At 41.1% G+C, this 14,947-nt stretch overlaps 1 protein-coding gene across 17 annotated transcripts in view; it reads left to right on the top strand.

The window, feature by feature from the left end:
- Positions 1-14,947, top strand: part of SYNE1 (spectrin repeat containing nuclear envelope protein 1) — a 479,896-nt gene that overhangs the window by 338,349 nt on the left and 126,600 nt on the right. For 10 of the 17 annotated variants that reach the window (XM_047769899.1, XM_047769909.1, XM_047769910.1 and 7 more), the window contains 6 exons: positions 1,402-1,536; positions 2,473-2,582; positions 8,640-8,796; positions 12,428-12,559; positions 12,761-12,916; positions 13,508-13,717. In XM_047769899.1, the coding sequence (XP_047625855.1) occupies positions 1,402-1,536; positions 2,473-2,582; positions 8,640-8,796; positions 12,428-12,559; positions 12,761-12,916; positions 13,508-13,717 (900 nt within the window). Of the gene's footprint in view, positions 1-1,401; positions 1,537-2,472; positions 2,583-8,511; positions 8,572-8,639; positions 8,797-12,427; positions 12,560-12,760; positions 12,917-13,507; positions 13,718-14,947 lie in introns of all 17 variants that reach the window. The other 7 variants (XM_047769900.1, XM_047769903.1, XM_047769908.1 and 4 more) reach the window with 4 other exon arrangements.

Consider the following 14,947-nt stretch of genomic DNA (forward strand, 5'->3'; position numbering starts at 1 on the left):
TCCCGTCGTGGCTCAGCGGTTAACGAATCCAACTAGGAACCATGAGGATGTGGGTTCGATCCCTGGCCTCGCTCAGTGGGTTAAGGATCCGGTATTGCCGTGAGCTGTGGTGTAGGTCACAGGCTCGGCTCGGATCCCATGTTGCTGTGGCTGTGGCGTAGACCAGCGGCTACAGCTCCGATTCGACCCCTAGCCTGGGAACCTCCATATGCTGCGGAAGTGGCCCTAGAAAACGCAAAAAGACAAAAAACAAAAACAAACAAACAAACAAAAAAACAGTCTGAAACTAAGAGGGAGAGAAGGGTCTTTGTGGACAATCAGGCTGGGTGAACCGGGATCCCATTCTATGCTCACAGAGGAACCAAAGGCCTGGGAGCCAGAGCCCCGGAAGCAGACAGCAGGATGACACCTCTAAGGAGGCAACTTAAAGAAGGTTCCTTTCTCCGCCCCTCCCTGTGCTCCAGCCATTCTTGCCTCTCCTCTGCTCTCAAGGAGATGCCGGGTTCCTTTCCCCTTAAGGTCTTTGCTGCAGCTGTCCCCCAGGTCTGGAGCATCCTCCCCCTGGATCTTTGCTGGCACTCAATGCAGTTGTCACCCCTGAAGGTGCCTTCCTGCCCAGCCTAAGAAACCTTTCCCCTTTCACGTCTATCCTGCTATCTATTTCACCTTCTCTGTGGCTCTCATCACCATCTCAGTTTGTCTTGTTTGTTTATTGTCTTTCGTCTTCCCAGCAGGGCCTTTGTCTGGCTTCTCAGCAGAATTTCCCCCCTCCCCTGCCCCGGGTCCAGAACTGTGTCTGACATAAAGTGGGTACTGAGTATTTAGTGAGTGAGTCATTAAAATGGTGTGATTTCTCCTTTGACATAAAAATATTTGTCAGTAGAAAGGCTCTCATTCAGAACTGATTCCATTCTGATATGAAGAAACTTGCAAATTCCATCAGAATCATAACAGGAAGGATAAGCCCCTGGCTGGATAATAAGTAAGTGCTTTGGCTTTCTTCTTGAGCCTTAATTGATCGAAGCGAGCAGTGGCAACAGAGGACAGTGGAGCCTAGTCCTGGGGGTGACAGTAGAGGAAATGAGATCTAGAGTTATATTCCTGTGGAAAAAATTGTAGAAAAATAACTGGTGACCACATCAGTCAGCTGAAAAGCCTAGCCTCCAAATGATAAGATTTTCCCCCTCCAATATTTCTGAGTATAATCATCTATTTATTGTTCTCCTTCTTGCAAATGCCATAAATTTGATGGGTTTTGTGTTACCATTTTTTTTTTAATGTGGCTTCATGTCCAAGTGGGACCACTGTGGTATTTTTCAGCCCACTCTAAAGGAGCCATCACTCCGTTTGGGTTAAGGTCTTCCTGTGGGTAGTATGACTTGATTTGTACCTTGTTTAAAGCAGGGAACAGCCCAGGAGAAGGAGGAGACTGATGCTGACCTGGCTGCCACTCAGAGCCCTGGGGTTCAGGAATGGCTGGCTCAAGCCCGGACTGCGTGGACCCACCAGCGACAGAGCAGTCTCCAGCAACAAAAAGTAATGCGCCTCCTGTCTCTCTAGCCTGCAGCTTGGCCAAGCAAACACCTTGAGAGAAATGTTTTTGAAGGACAAGTCCCTTCTGTCCTAAAGACAGAGTCCCCCTTTAGCTTTCCTCTGGACAGGAGCAGGAGCTGGCTGTTTCCATGTACTTAACTCATGGCACTGGAATGACTGGTCATTTTAAAGTCTGTTTTCTAAGAAAAGCTTGTTCTTAGTTTTAAAATCGTGTAACTCAATTATAATCTGCGTTATCAAGAGTCCCTACTCTATTTCACATATTGCCCCAATTTGAATTTGTTATATATATAAAGCATCAAGAAGGCCTCTAAGAGTTGGTAAAGTCTTGGGTTACATGTTTTTCTGTTTTTGTTTTTTAAGAAGCAGAATTTATTTTCCACTGTCAAGTAGATACCATCACAAAATAGAAATGTTAAATTACTGCCTAGTGAAATGAATGAGATCTCATTGATACCTTAAATTTATGTATAGGGCATATTCAAGTATCTTCCCAGAGTAGAGGCATATATCATAAATAGCGAAAAGGTAGAACTAAGTCCATTGATGATCCAATTTATCAAGTAATTGGGGAATCCAAGAGAGATATCACTCTCAAGGATCCAGCTCAGTTGGAACAAGGCAGTATTGATTTTGAAATGTGAAAGTGCATTTTGTACCACTTGGGGGCACCGTTGCCCAGCAGAATTTTCCCATTGATCTTTGTAAGATTATTCAAAGATACTTTTTATCAAAGCCAAAGAAAGCTGCAGAGGACTTGGAGACATGTCTGAACGGTTACCTAAACCACACCTTTTATGTAACATGCAAACTTAAAAACTTACTACCAAAGTTCTTTGAGAATATTCTAGACATAGAACCGTGATTGTTGACAATAAAGTAACAGTGATGTTTTTATTTGTCCTTTTCCTTGAGCAGGAGTTGGAGCAGGAATTAGCAGAGCAGAAAAGCCTCCTCCGGTCAGTAGCCAGTCGTGGGGAAGAAATTCTAACTCAACATTCAGCTGCAGAGACTGCTGGTGGTGTTGGGTATGTTTCTTTCATTATTCTTATTATTTTAATATTAACTAATTTATTTTTTAGATTCCACATATGAGTGATATCATACAGTATTTGTCTTTCTCTGACTTATCATACGAAGCAAAATACTCTCCAAGACCATCCATGTTGTTGCAAATGGAAAAAAAATATATCCATATTTTTTATGGCTGAGTAATATTCCATTGTACATATACACTGCATTTTCTTTATCCATTCATCTGTGATAGACACTTAGGTTGCTTCCATATCTTGGCTATTGTGAATAATGCTGCTATGAACATTATTACACATGGGGTGCATGTATCTTTTTTTTTCTTTTTTTGTCTTTTCTAGGGCCTGAACCTGTGGCATATGGAAGTTCCCAGGCTAGGGGTCTAATTGGAGCTGTAGCTGCCTGCCTATGCCACAGCTACAGCAATGTGGGATCCGAGCTGTATCTGAGACCTATATCACAGCTCACAGCAACACTGGATCCTTAGCCCACTGAGCAAGGCCAGGGATCAAACCCACATCCTCATGGTTCCTAGTTGGATTCATTTCCTCTGCACCATGATGGGAACTCCCGCATGTATCTTTTTGAATTAAAAGTTTTTATTTGCTTTGAATATATATCCTGCACTGGAATTGCTGGACCACATGGTAGTTCTGTTTGTGTGTATGTGTGTGTGTGTGTGTGTGTGTGTGTGTGTGTGTGTGTGTGTATGTCTTTTTAGGGCTGAACTCATGGCATATGGAGGTTCCCAGGCCAGGGGTCCAGTTGGAGCTACAACTGCTGGCTTATTCCACAGCCACAGCAATGCCAGATCCAAGACACGTCTGTGACCTACACCCCAGCTCATGGCAACACCAGATCCTTGGCCCACTGAGTGAGGCCAGGGATCAAACCCGCATCCTCATGGATGCTAATTGGGTTCATTACCTCTGAGCCACAACAGGAACTCTCCTATGGTAGTTCTATTTCTAGTTTTTTGAGGAACCTCCATAATGTTTCCATCTTGGCCGCACCGGCAGCAGTGTACAGGGGCTCCCTTTTCTCCACACCCTCGCCACTATTTGTAATCTGTGGTCTTTTTGATGGTAACCATTCTAGCAGGAGTGAAATACCTCATTGTGGCTTTGATTTACATTGCTCTGATAACAGTTTACCATTTTATTCTTCTTGCTATTTTCATGATATTTGAAGCAATGTAAATATCTCACTCCAAATTCTATTTTAAACATCTTCTGCAAAAATTTAATCATTTCGTTTCCACTTTATGATATTTAATTTACTTGCATTTTGAACATTTTGTTTTGCAGAATGAATGTAGGTGGTAATTGTGATGACTGGCTTGTTTGCCCTCTTGCCAGTGTGCTCAGAGCATCTGTCTAGGGAAGATGCTTGTACGTTCTTTTTTTTGTCTTTTTTTGCTTTTTCTAGGGCCGCTCCCACGGCATATAGAGATCCCCAGGCTAGGGGTCTAATCGGAGCCATAGCCACCAGCCTATGCCAGAGCCACAGCAACGTGGGATCTGATCCGAGTCTGCAACCTGCACCACAGCTCACGGCAATGCTGGATCCTCAACCCACTGAGCAAGGCCAGGGATTGAACCCAAAACCTCATGGTTCTTAGTTGGATTCATTAACCACTGCGCCATGACGGGAACTCCAAGTTCATTTTTTAAAATCAAGAAATGCATTATAAAATTAGATCATGTTTCTGACTGAATGATTATATCTAACTGCAAAATGTTTTCCCTATCAAGAGCTTATCTTTCCCTAATATCATTCTAAGAAATATGTACAATTTAACTGCCTTCTAAAGACTATAGTTTTTCTTGATGATCTGTTTCTATAATTTCTACGTACAAAGTCATTGAGCTTTGAGTCCTGGTTTGGAGTGGAAGTCTTATATATAGAAAAGTAAAGTGTTAAAAGAAAAATTAGGGAAAGTGGAGAATTTTCAAGTTGAAGATTCTGGTTTAAAATGTAGGAAGGAGAAGTTCCTTAGTGGTCTAGTGGTTATGGACTGGGTGTTGTCACTGCTATGGTTCAGGTTCGATCCCTGGCGCAGAAACTTCCATATGGTGCAGGTGCAGCCAAAAAAAAAAAAGGTAGGAAGGAAAGAAAATTGAAACAGAATGGAAGTAGGAAGTATTCCTGTATTTAGAAGCAGGACTGGGTTTTTCTCCAGTTCTGCAGCTATCACCAGGAAAAAGTAACTCAATTCTGAGACTTCAGTTGCTCATCAGTAGGATTAGAATAATAATTGGGCTGCTGTCATCACAGAAAGGTTATAAACACTGCGGATGTCAACTGAAAGGATATATAGGAGAACTATCTTTAAAATCTAAAACATTTTTTAAAAAGTTTTAGTGCAGAGTTCCCTTCATGGCTCAGCAGTTAACGAACCCAGCTAGGATCCATGAGGATGCAGGTTCAATCCCTGGCCTTGCTCAGTGGATTAAGGATCCGGCGTTGCGGTGAGCTGTGGTGTAGGTGCAGACAAAGCTCGGATCTGTCATCGCTGTGGCTGTAGTGTAGGCTGGCAGCTGTAGCGCCAATCTGCCCCTAGCCTGGGAACCTCCATATGCTTCAGGTGCAGCCCTGAAAAGCAAAACAACAAAAAAAAAAGTTTTAGTGCAGCCTCTGTGATGATGTATGGCTAAAGGTTGTACCATCATATGCCAAATAGCTCTAGCTCCATGGACTCCAGTGATCTCTTTTCTGAACATTTGTTGGGAGGAAGTTGACTTTTGAAATATTATTTATGGTACCAAATAATTGAAAGAGACAGAAATGCCTATTAGTTAAAAAAAAAAAAGCCTAAGAAAAGATTTATACCTAATAATCTTAACAAAAAACTATATAACACTATCAGAAAATGTATATGTGGTACAAAGTACAAAAATGTGATATAAAATTGAACGTATAGTGTATGTGTAAGAACAAGACTGGGATGCAGATTGTCCAAAGTAACTTTGGCAAGGGCAGATTTGGAGATTTTTCTTTTCTTTTTCTTTTCTTTTTTTTAAAAATCAGTGCTGATATAATGTTGCTGACATATGACATCGGTGTTGATTATATATATGTGTGTGTGTACATACATGTATATAGGAAATAAGGAAATATTCAAGGAAAGGAAGACAAAGCAAAAACAGTAAAATTATTGATACAACTAATAAATACCAATTTAAAAGAAGAAGAATGAATACTATTATAACATGTATATTCAGGAATTCCATTAAAAGAACACCAATACTGTAAGAATTGTGTTAAAACATAATGGGATTTTATAAGCATGTTGTGCTCATGCTTAAACATGCTGATAAGGCCATAAACAGGTGCCTGTATAAATCCAAAAGGAGAAATGCAGTTTCTTCCATGCTGACTCTGAGTCGAGACTTGCCTTCACGTTGCATTTTCTCTTCTGTTGCCAGTTCTTCTGAGATGTTTATTCATCCTTCGTAGCTTTCTGAATATTTTTGCCAAACTCTGCTTTTACGAAGAAACCACCCGCACTTGCCTCCTCATCACATGTAGAGTCACGAAAAGCGGTGGCCGAAGTCTGCTGCAACTTTCTTGCCGTGATTTTTTTTTTTCTTCCTTCCCCTGGTCTCTAGCTTTGGAATGGACCTAGATGAAAGGCAAACAACTCTAAATTGCCTTTTCAAATAGAAAAATATTTTAACGAGAAATTTGTGGTGCCGTACTGACTTTGTGTACAAGAGTCACTTTAAAGACTGCTTATAAATTCTTTGATTTTTGTACAAATTCTTTAGAAAAGTCTCCTTTAACTCTAGTTGATTATAGTTCAGCAAGCCTTTCAAGCCTCTGGGTAAATATACCAAGCAAACAAACAACCATAAATTAAACAACAGCCAGAAGCAAAAGGAAAAAAAATATATATATATATATAATATATATTAATATATAAGTATATGTATTTTTTGAAGAATAACATTGCTGGGAAAAAGGCTTTATATATATATATATATATATATTTTTTTTTTTTTTTAAAGCTTTGTATATTTAATCTTCAAAAGTGAATTGGTTTGCACAAGAAAACCCCTATGAAAGAGGCACGACTTGCTTCATGGCTACAAACTTAATAAAGAATGAGTATTACATGATTTATGGGACAATTGATGGAGGAGTCCTTCCAAGATTACTACAGAAACTCAACTGGAAATTAATTTATATAAATATCAAAGGGAAAGATGAATATTTTCCATGGGAAATGAAAGGCTGTGTTCTAATTTAAAATTGATTTGCTAATGGCATTTTATATGTGTCAATGATTAAATATAGGAGTATATAGATAATATACTCCTGATTTTATACTAAATTGTTTTTGCAAATATAAATGAATTAAATGTGACCCACTGTAGTCCACCAACATGAAAGACAGCATGATAAAGAAATTCAGTTTCAGAGGAATTTTAAAACTTGTTTTTTATTTTAAAAGATGTTTAAAAAGAAAAGTATAGAGACTAGTATAATGAACAGAATTAAAAAGTATCAATTTTATTTTGATTTTTTTTTTTTGGCCATGCTGCAACATGCAGCAGTTCCCAGCCCAGGGACTGAACCCACACGATGGCAGTGACCCAAGCCACAGTAGTGACAATGCCAGATCTTTCACTGCTAGGCCTCCCGGGAACTCCCTGTTTTGGGTTTTTTTTTCCCCCACTCAAAATTACTTTTTAAAATCAATTCATATTGATACATATAAATCTAGCTCTCTCATTTTAACTGCTTTTAACAGTATTTTATCTTGTGACAGTAACAATGTAATCATCCATTTTCTTATTTATAGGCCTTTATATTGTTGCTATTTCTTTTTTTGCTATTACTGGGATTGTTGAACTTAAATTTTTTACATGTCTTTAAGTATGCAGGTGAGAAAGAGTCTCTAAGTTATATTCCAGAAGTAGAATTCCTGCAATATAGCCTTATAGATGATTTTTTAAGGCTTGTCTCAACAGTCTTACTAAAGAAATGATTGTATTCAACATTTATGCTGAAAGGAATAGACTTTGGGGTGGCATTTTCTGCCAATTAACATTTTTTTTTCCTCACTTGAACAAAAGTTTCCTTCGCAGTAAGAATGGCTACCTAGTATGGCTTTCAGATGACATGGTTCTAGTTAGGCCTTCCAATGCCCTGACAAACTAGGTCCCCCAGAGTCGTCTCACCATTACCACTGTCATTTGGCCCCGTTCATTGAATGGCTGCTTTGTACCAGATCGGGTCATAGGAGTTATGCCTCTCTTTTCTAAATTTAATTTTCATACTTCTGCAAGACAGGTACTACCTTCATTTTAAAGATGAGAAAATTGCAGCTCTGAGAATTGAAGCCAGTTACTCAAAGCCACAAATTTAATGTGTTGGGGCAGGAAACCCAGATCTGTGTCACTCCAAAAGCCATTGTCCTCTCAGCTGCCACCTGCTGCTGCCTGTCTTTAAGGATGACACTGTAGTGCCTTCCTTCCATGTTCTATACTCTTAGCCCATGTCCTGATGGTATTTGCCTTGGACTCCTGGTAAAAACTCTCAGTACAAGAGGCAGCATTTTTAGCGTTTTTGAATTTATCCGTGGGCTATTTGGCAAAGGATATGAGTCTGATCATACACTTTCTATTTCTGAAAGTTACATTTTTTTGGCCACGCCTATAGCATGAAGCTGTTCCTGGGCCAGGGTTTGAACCTACACCACAGCAGTTACCAGAGCCACTGCAGTGACACAGCTGGATCCTTAACCCACTGGGCCACAAGGGAACTCCTAGAAGTTACAGTTATCGCTTATCTTGAAGGCAGAGCTCTTTTCAGTGTGTTTTTAAATTATGATGCTCATGGTTCAACTATAATATAAGTAAGAATATACTTGTGTTACAATTGGTCTCAAATTTACCATCTTAATTTATATTTTTAAAGGGTCAGCTAATGACTGAAATAATCTTGTTCCAATGTGAGAGGCCAGATCTAGTACACACAGTACGTTACCTAGAACTTGTTGCCTTTTTACACACATTGTAAACTTAGATTATTTATTCTTCTAATAGCGAAAAACCTGATGTGTTATCCCAGGAGTTGGGGATGGAAGGGGAGAAGGCACCCGCTGAAGACCAGATGAGAGTGAAATGGGAAAGCCTACATCAAGAATTTAGCACCAAGCAGAAACTGCTTCAGAATGTTCTGGAACAGGAACAAGAGCCAGTGGTATTGAACATTTTGCTTTTACATATTAACTAATATAAAATATGTACAGCTTACGCTGTAAGAATGACTATAACTGTGCAATAACCTAAATTTCATCGTCGATTCCAAAATAAGACAAATTACTCATCCTACGTTTTCCTTAGCAAGCCTGTTTCACGTATCCCTTTATTATTATATATTTATGTGTGGAAATTGATTTGACTTCTAGATACTATTTTACTCAGAGATGATTAATATCTGGTGACTCATTAGCACAAATCATTAAATTTTAGATGCCTCCCCTTCTTTTTTCCCACGACTTTGAAAATTAAGGATGCCAATTAAAGATATACACATCAAGGCCAAAATAAATTCTAAGAATCTGTTGGTAAATTATCAAGTTATCTTATTTTCCATGGCTACTTCCAGTATTTAATCATTTCATATCTTAGCAGGAAACACCCCTGGGAGCTCAGTGGAGCTAAAGGCAAAGGCCAGTGGTCAATTACAGTGGCCACAGACCCATCTGCAGGCTGGTTCCCAAGATGGGTGGGACTTGTGATGTTGGACTTGGTTCCACCAAGCAAGCCAAATCTGGTGGAATTAAACATAGCAACAGAAGGTTCCAGATAATAGTTATTACTTTAGCCTTAGCAGAAGCTGGAGAACAACAGAGAGTCAGAGGAATTCACCCTTTAAAGAGCTAATAAGGGAAAGCAGTGATGCTCAAAACAGCTATGGCCTATCAGGACTTCGAAGGTAGACGCCTGGTCCCAGATCCTGGGCCAGCAATGCTCTGGCCATCCCACAACCACAACCCCAGTGGTATCATCAGGGTAAATTCTGGAACCTTTCCTGTGGATCTGAGGAAGCTGCTGTTCTCACTGCTCTGGGCAGGAATCGATTAGGAGCTGGGCGAGGCTGAACCCAAAAGAGAAAGGGTGTCCTTAAGTACAGAGCATCCGAGGAGGGAGAGGCAGGAGCTGTCGGAGTGGGCACTGTAGGTCAGGTACACCTTGCCAGGACTGCCCAACAGGGAGTGGGCTAAAGGTCACAACGTCCCCTCATCTGCCAGGAACTGCATAATCCTACAGATCCATTTGTTTCTATCTCATTTTACAAAATCTAGTGGCATTTCATACTTTCTCACTCCCCTTCTCTGCCCAGGAGCCTCCCCCCCCTTTTTAAATTTTATAATGATTTTTATTTTTTCCATTACAGCTGGTTTACAGTGTTCTGTCAATTTTCTGTTAGACAGCAAGGTGACCCAGTTGCACATACATATATACATTCTTTTTCTCACATTATCGTCTATCATGCTCCATCGTGAGTGACTAGATATAGTTCCCAGGGCTGCACAGCAGGATCTCATTGCTAATCCATTCCAAAGGCAATAGTTTGCAGCTATTAACCCCAAATTCCCAATCAGGAGCCTCCTTCTTTGCCGCTGTCCGCAGGAATGTCACCAGCTCTGGTCCTGGGGAATAGAGAGCCCTCCATTTCCAAAACGCATTTGTCTCAGTCATACTGGCACATGGTCCCCTATACCTTTTGCCTGGACCCCCTACTTGTGCCCGAATGACTCCTTCTTCACATCCCTGATCAAACATGCCTCAGACTGCCAGCTTGAATTCCTGATTTCTGATGTCAGGCTCCTAGACTTTTCTATTCATGTTAAAGCCCCTGGCTGCCGTCTTTGCTGAGTGTCCTACATCAGATACTTCCAGGACATTTCTAGGAATATTTCATGCTTGCTTACTTACTCTTCTTCATTCATGAAATGCCTGCCCCTTGTGCATTCAACTTAAGCACCTACGTGAATCATCCAGCCCTGCTGACCTTGACGTCTCCACTACCTGCTCTTACTTGGGAGAGCTGCTTGTTCCCTCAGAGCCCTGTGGCCACCTTGACATCTGCCACGAGAGCCCCCCGGGGACAATCTGGTCCCGCTGCACCTGCATTCCCACATGATACCTGGACTGTGGACACTTAGGTTCAGATTCCTAGCTCCCTTCCCTTTGGAATTAGACATGGGAAGCTTGAAGGGTCTTTATTTTATGACATTTTTGCACTTGAGGAAAGGTAGGACATAGCAGTGTGGTTGTGAAAGTGGCCATGATAAAAGTTGACATCTTTTATGAACTTGTTTTGTGTTCTAGGTGTTACCGTAACAACACTGCAGTGAGGCTGACATTCTCTCTCTCTGTACAGCTGTAAGCTAAGACTTGGACAGATTAGATACTTTCTCAGGGTCTAAGAAAGAAAAGGCAGAGTTGGAGTTGGGGTCTAGGTCTGTTTAACTCCACAGTCCTTCCCTTTTTCTTTCCTTTTTTCTTCTTTTTCTTTTGTCTTTTTGCCATTTCTTGGGCCTCTCCCGTGGCCTATGGACGTTCCCAGGCTAGGGGTCTAATTGGAGCTATAGCCACTGGCCTACGCCAGAGCCACAGCAACATGGGATCCGAGCCGTGTCTGCAACCCACACCACAGCTCACAGCTCACAGCAATGCCGGATCCTTAACCCACTGATCGAGGCCAGGGATCGAACCCTCAACCTCATGGTGCCTAGTCGGATTCGTTAACCACTGAGCCACGACGGGAACTCCTTTTTTTTTTTTTTTTGTCTTTTTCATAGTCCTTCCTTTTTCGTATTTTTTTATATTTACAGGTTTATACCCTGGATGATATACTTACTACTCTCAGGTGTAAAGATGGGCAGGCTCTTTGGGTTTCGTTTTTTGTTTGTTTTTGGCCTAATATTCGCTAGATCAAAACGTATCCATCTCTCAGAACAATGTTTCTTTCCTCCCTTCCCTTGTGTTTAGTGTCTGTGAAGAACACCCCATCTGGCCTCAAGATGAGCCATGGTTCCTGCTCTTAGGAACCTGTGACCCAACTAAGGAAATATCTTCTACATTTCTGAAAAACTAGCCAGACAGCAGAGGCTTCATAAGTAGGAATTAAAAAGAGAACGAAAGTTGTTTTTTCTTTTTTTTTCTTTTTTTTTTTTTTTAAGTGGAACGCCGCTATAGTAGGCGTGGAATTTAAGGCAGTGGATTATAAAGAGATGCTGGGCAGTGGGCATTCCAGCTACCATGGGGAATGAGCCTGGCAGGTTTCAAGGATAATGAGTAATCAGCCTGAAAAGTCAGGTGAGGAGAAGAGATTCTGAAAAACCATAGGAGACTGAGTGTGACGGGAAACATCATTAAAAAGTTTGAGCGCTGAGCCCTATCAGGGTTCCTTATTGGGGAGACGCTGTGTGCGCTTAAAAGTTTAGGGGGGAAGTAGGGGAGTCATGACAGCAAGGGAAACAGTCGAGGTCCGGTGTTTAGGATGGATTGTTTCATCACGGGTAGTGCTAACACCAAGACAGGTTGAAAAGAAGCCTATGATAAGAATTCAGGCATTTTCCCCACTGTCTTATTTGTTTATTCATTTACTTTTGGTCCATCAAGGGAAGTATTGCCGTTGCCACGTCTGGCTGCCACGTTTGACGGACTTGGTGTGTTGTAGAGGTGGCTTTTCTCTAGCACGAGTTTCCAGAAGGACAGGTTTTTTTTTTTCCCCACACCTGTGTCAGTGTGCATTTCTAGATGAGAATATCTGGACTGGTTACCTGTGCCCCTCGGTAAGCTCCCCTGTCTACGCTCAGCTTTACAGGCGGCCAAATCGGCTCCTGCCTGGTGTGCCACTGTACAAAGGGGACGGGCAGGCCCAGGATAAAGCTGCCGTGACATCGTTGCTGGATGGATTGAACCAGGCCTTCGAGGAGGTTTCCTCCCAGGTAGGGCCGAGTGCTTGGTTTCCCTGTGGGTCTTGGGCTCCGTGGGGTTTGCCCCACCCTCCCGGCGAGAACTGAGACCCCGTCCTAGTGATTAACCTGGAAAGGCAGAGCCGATAGGACCCCAGCATCTTATCCCGGTATTTTTCTTTGATTCCTTCAAACGCTGTAATTAATTCTTTGTTCCTCCCCTTTTGTTCTCAGGGTGGAGGGACAAAGAGGCAGAGCATTCACTTGGAACAGAAGCTGTATGACGGGGTCTCAGCTACCTCTACGTGGTTGGATGACGTGGAGGAACGTTTATTTGTTGCTACAGCACTTTTACCAGAAGAGACGGAAACGTGCCTCTTCAACCAAGAGGTAAGTTTGGCAGCTCGTGTCTGTGAGTCTAAGGCATGGTCGAGCGCTCGAAAAGTTGACCCTGGATAATTAATGTTATGTATGAAGAAGGTCAGGCATAAAAAACCGTTCTCATAAATCCCAAATGAAGTGTATTTCCAAGCAGCATAATGCAGGCAAGACTTGCCTAACTATAAAAAGCTTTCAAAGATATTTATGCTTTTTGCATTTTTATTCTTTGTCTTCTGTTTTGTCGGAGGTGGAAAAAGCTGAGGTCTCTGTAGATACCCCATCCTGTATCGCAAATCTTCCACTTACGAAACACAGGCTAAAAAGAATAATTATGTATTTCTAAAGACACGTTAGAAAACTCATTTTTTTTCACCAACTAGTATGTACTATTATTAGGGAATGATGTAAAGTTTCTGAGGACAATCTCTCCAACAGTCACTTACCTAATATTTATACAAGTGTATGAAATTGGTCCCACTTGCCCTAGATGTAATTATCACTGAGCAGTTAAGAGAGCTATCGAGGACCTTCTATGCAGAAATGATTTGTATATAAATTCATGGATCTAAGCATGGACATGCACTTTCTTATTAACCCCAGACTCTTGCCAAAGATATCAAGGAAATGTCTGAAGAAATGGATAAGAACAAGAACCTGTTTTCCCAAGCCTTTCCAGAGAATGGTGACAATCGAGATGTTATCGAAGACACTCTGGGTTGTCTTTTGGGCAGGTTGTCTTTGCTGGACTCAGTAGTAAATCAGCGATGCCATCAGATGAAGGAAAGACTTCAGCAAATACTGAATTTCCAGGTAAGATAGCATCAAGAGACGTTTGACCATCACCCAGCTATATTCAGCCATAAACAGGGTCCTGTTGAGGCATGATATAGACCCACTTTTTTTTTTTTTTCAAATGTACAGAGAGCAAGAACATTACAGAAAAACCAAGGGGATTAAACTCAAGGAAGAGAAAACTAAACGTTTTATGTTCCTAGAAAGGGAAGGTTGAGAAAACCAGCCAGCCAAACTTAGGGCTGAAGAGAACTTTAAATTCAGCCAGCGGAAGTCATATTTATGGCACATTATAATGATAATGTCCAGTTGATAATAGTGGAATTTAAAACATAAGACCAAAAAAAAACAGGAGTTCCTGTTGTGGCTAGTGGGCTAAGCATCCGACTCGTATCCATGAGCATGTGGGTTCGATCTCTGGCCTTGCTCAGTGGGTTATGGATCTGGCATTGCCCCAAGCTGTGGTGTAGGTTACAGATGTGGCTCAGATCTGGCATTTCTGGGGCTGTGGCATAGGCCCCGGTTGCAGCTCTGATTCAACCCCCTAGCCCGGGAACTTCCACAAGTCATGGATGGGGCCATTAAAAAAAAAAAAAAAATGCAGGGAATGATGTGATACAGAATAAACCCTGACTCCCAAGATCCAGGGGCCATTGAAAGTGACCATGACCTAATTACTTCTACCTGTGTTCAAAATGTATTCCGTTATTTTCCAGTCTTCACTCCTCAGAGTTAATGCCTTTTAGCCCCAGCCTAGATTTCTGTTGCCAGCTGAATGACTGTGTGCTTATGAGACTTTTCCCATGACTATAAACTTCAGCAAATGCAAAAGCTGCTGATAAACGTTAGTGTCAATTTTCATTATTAATGAAAAGTTCTTTGGGGAATACTTAAGTTTTAATTGAACTGTACTTTTAACAAACATAGAAGATTTATAAAACAGATTCATGTAATACATGTAATTAGGGCCAAGAGATGGATGTAAAATTTTAATTTGCAGAAAAAAATACTGTAAAATGTCAAATAAATGTACCATTAGTCAGGAAACATGGAATTTTCCAGATGGTCATCTAGTTAGAGGGACAAATTATCCCTGCCTTCCAGTAGTTTACATTCTTAAAACTATAAACTAAAATTATCACAAACATTTGTGTATCATTTTCTATTTACAAAAAAATTTTCACATGCAGGTCAGTAATAATATATTATGGTTTTATCACTTAGTGCTGCTTCTCTGAGCCTTGGTGT

The sequence above is a fragment of the Phacochoerus africanus genome, chromosome 2 (assembly GCF_016906955.1).
Source record: "Phacochoerus africanus isolate WHEZ1 chromosome 2, ROS_Pafr_v1, whole genome shotgun sequence".
NCBI classification, from domain to species: Eukaryota; Metazoa; Chordata; class Mammalia; order Artiodactyla; family Suidae; genus Phacochoerus; species Phacochoerus africanus.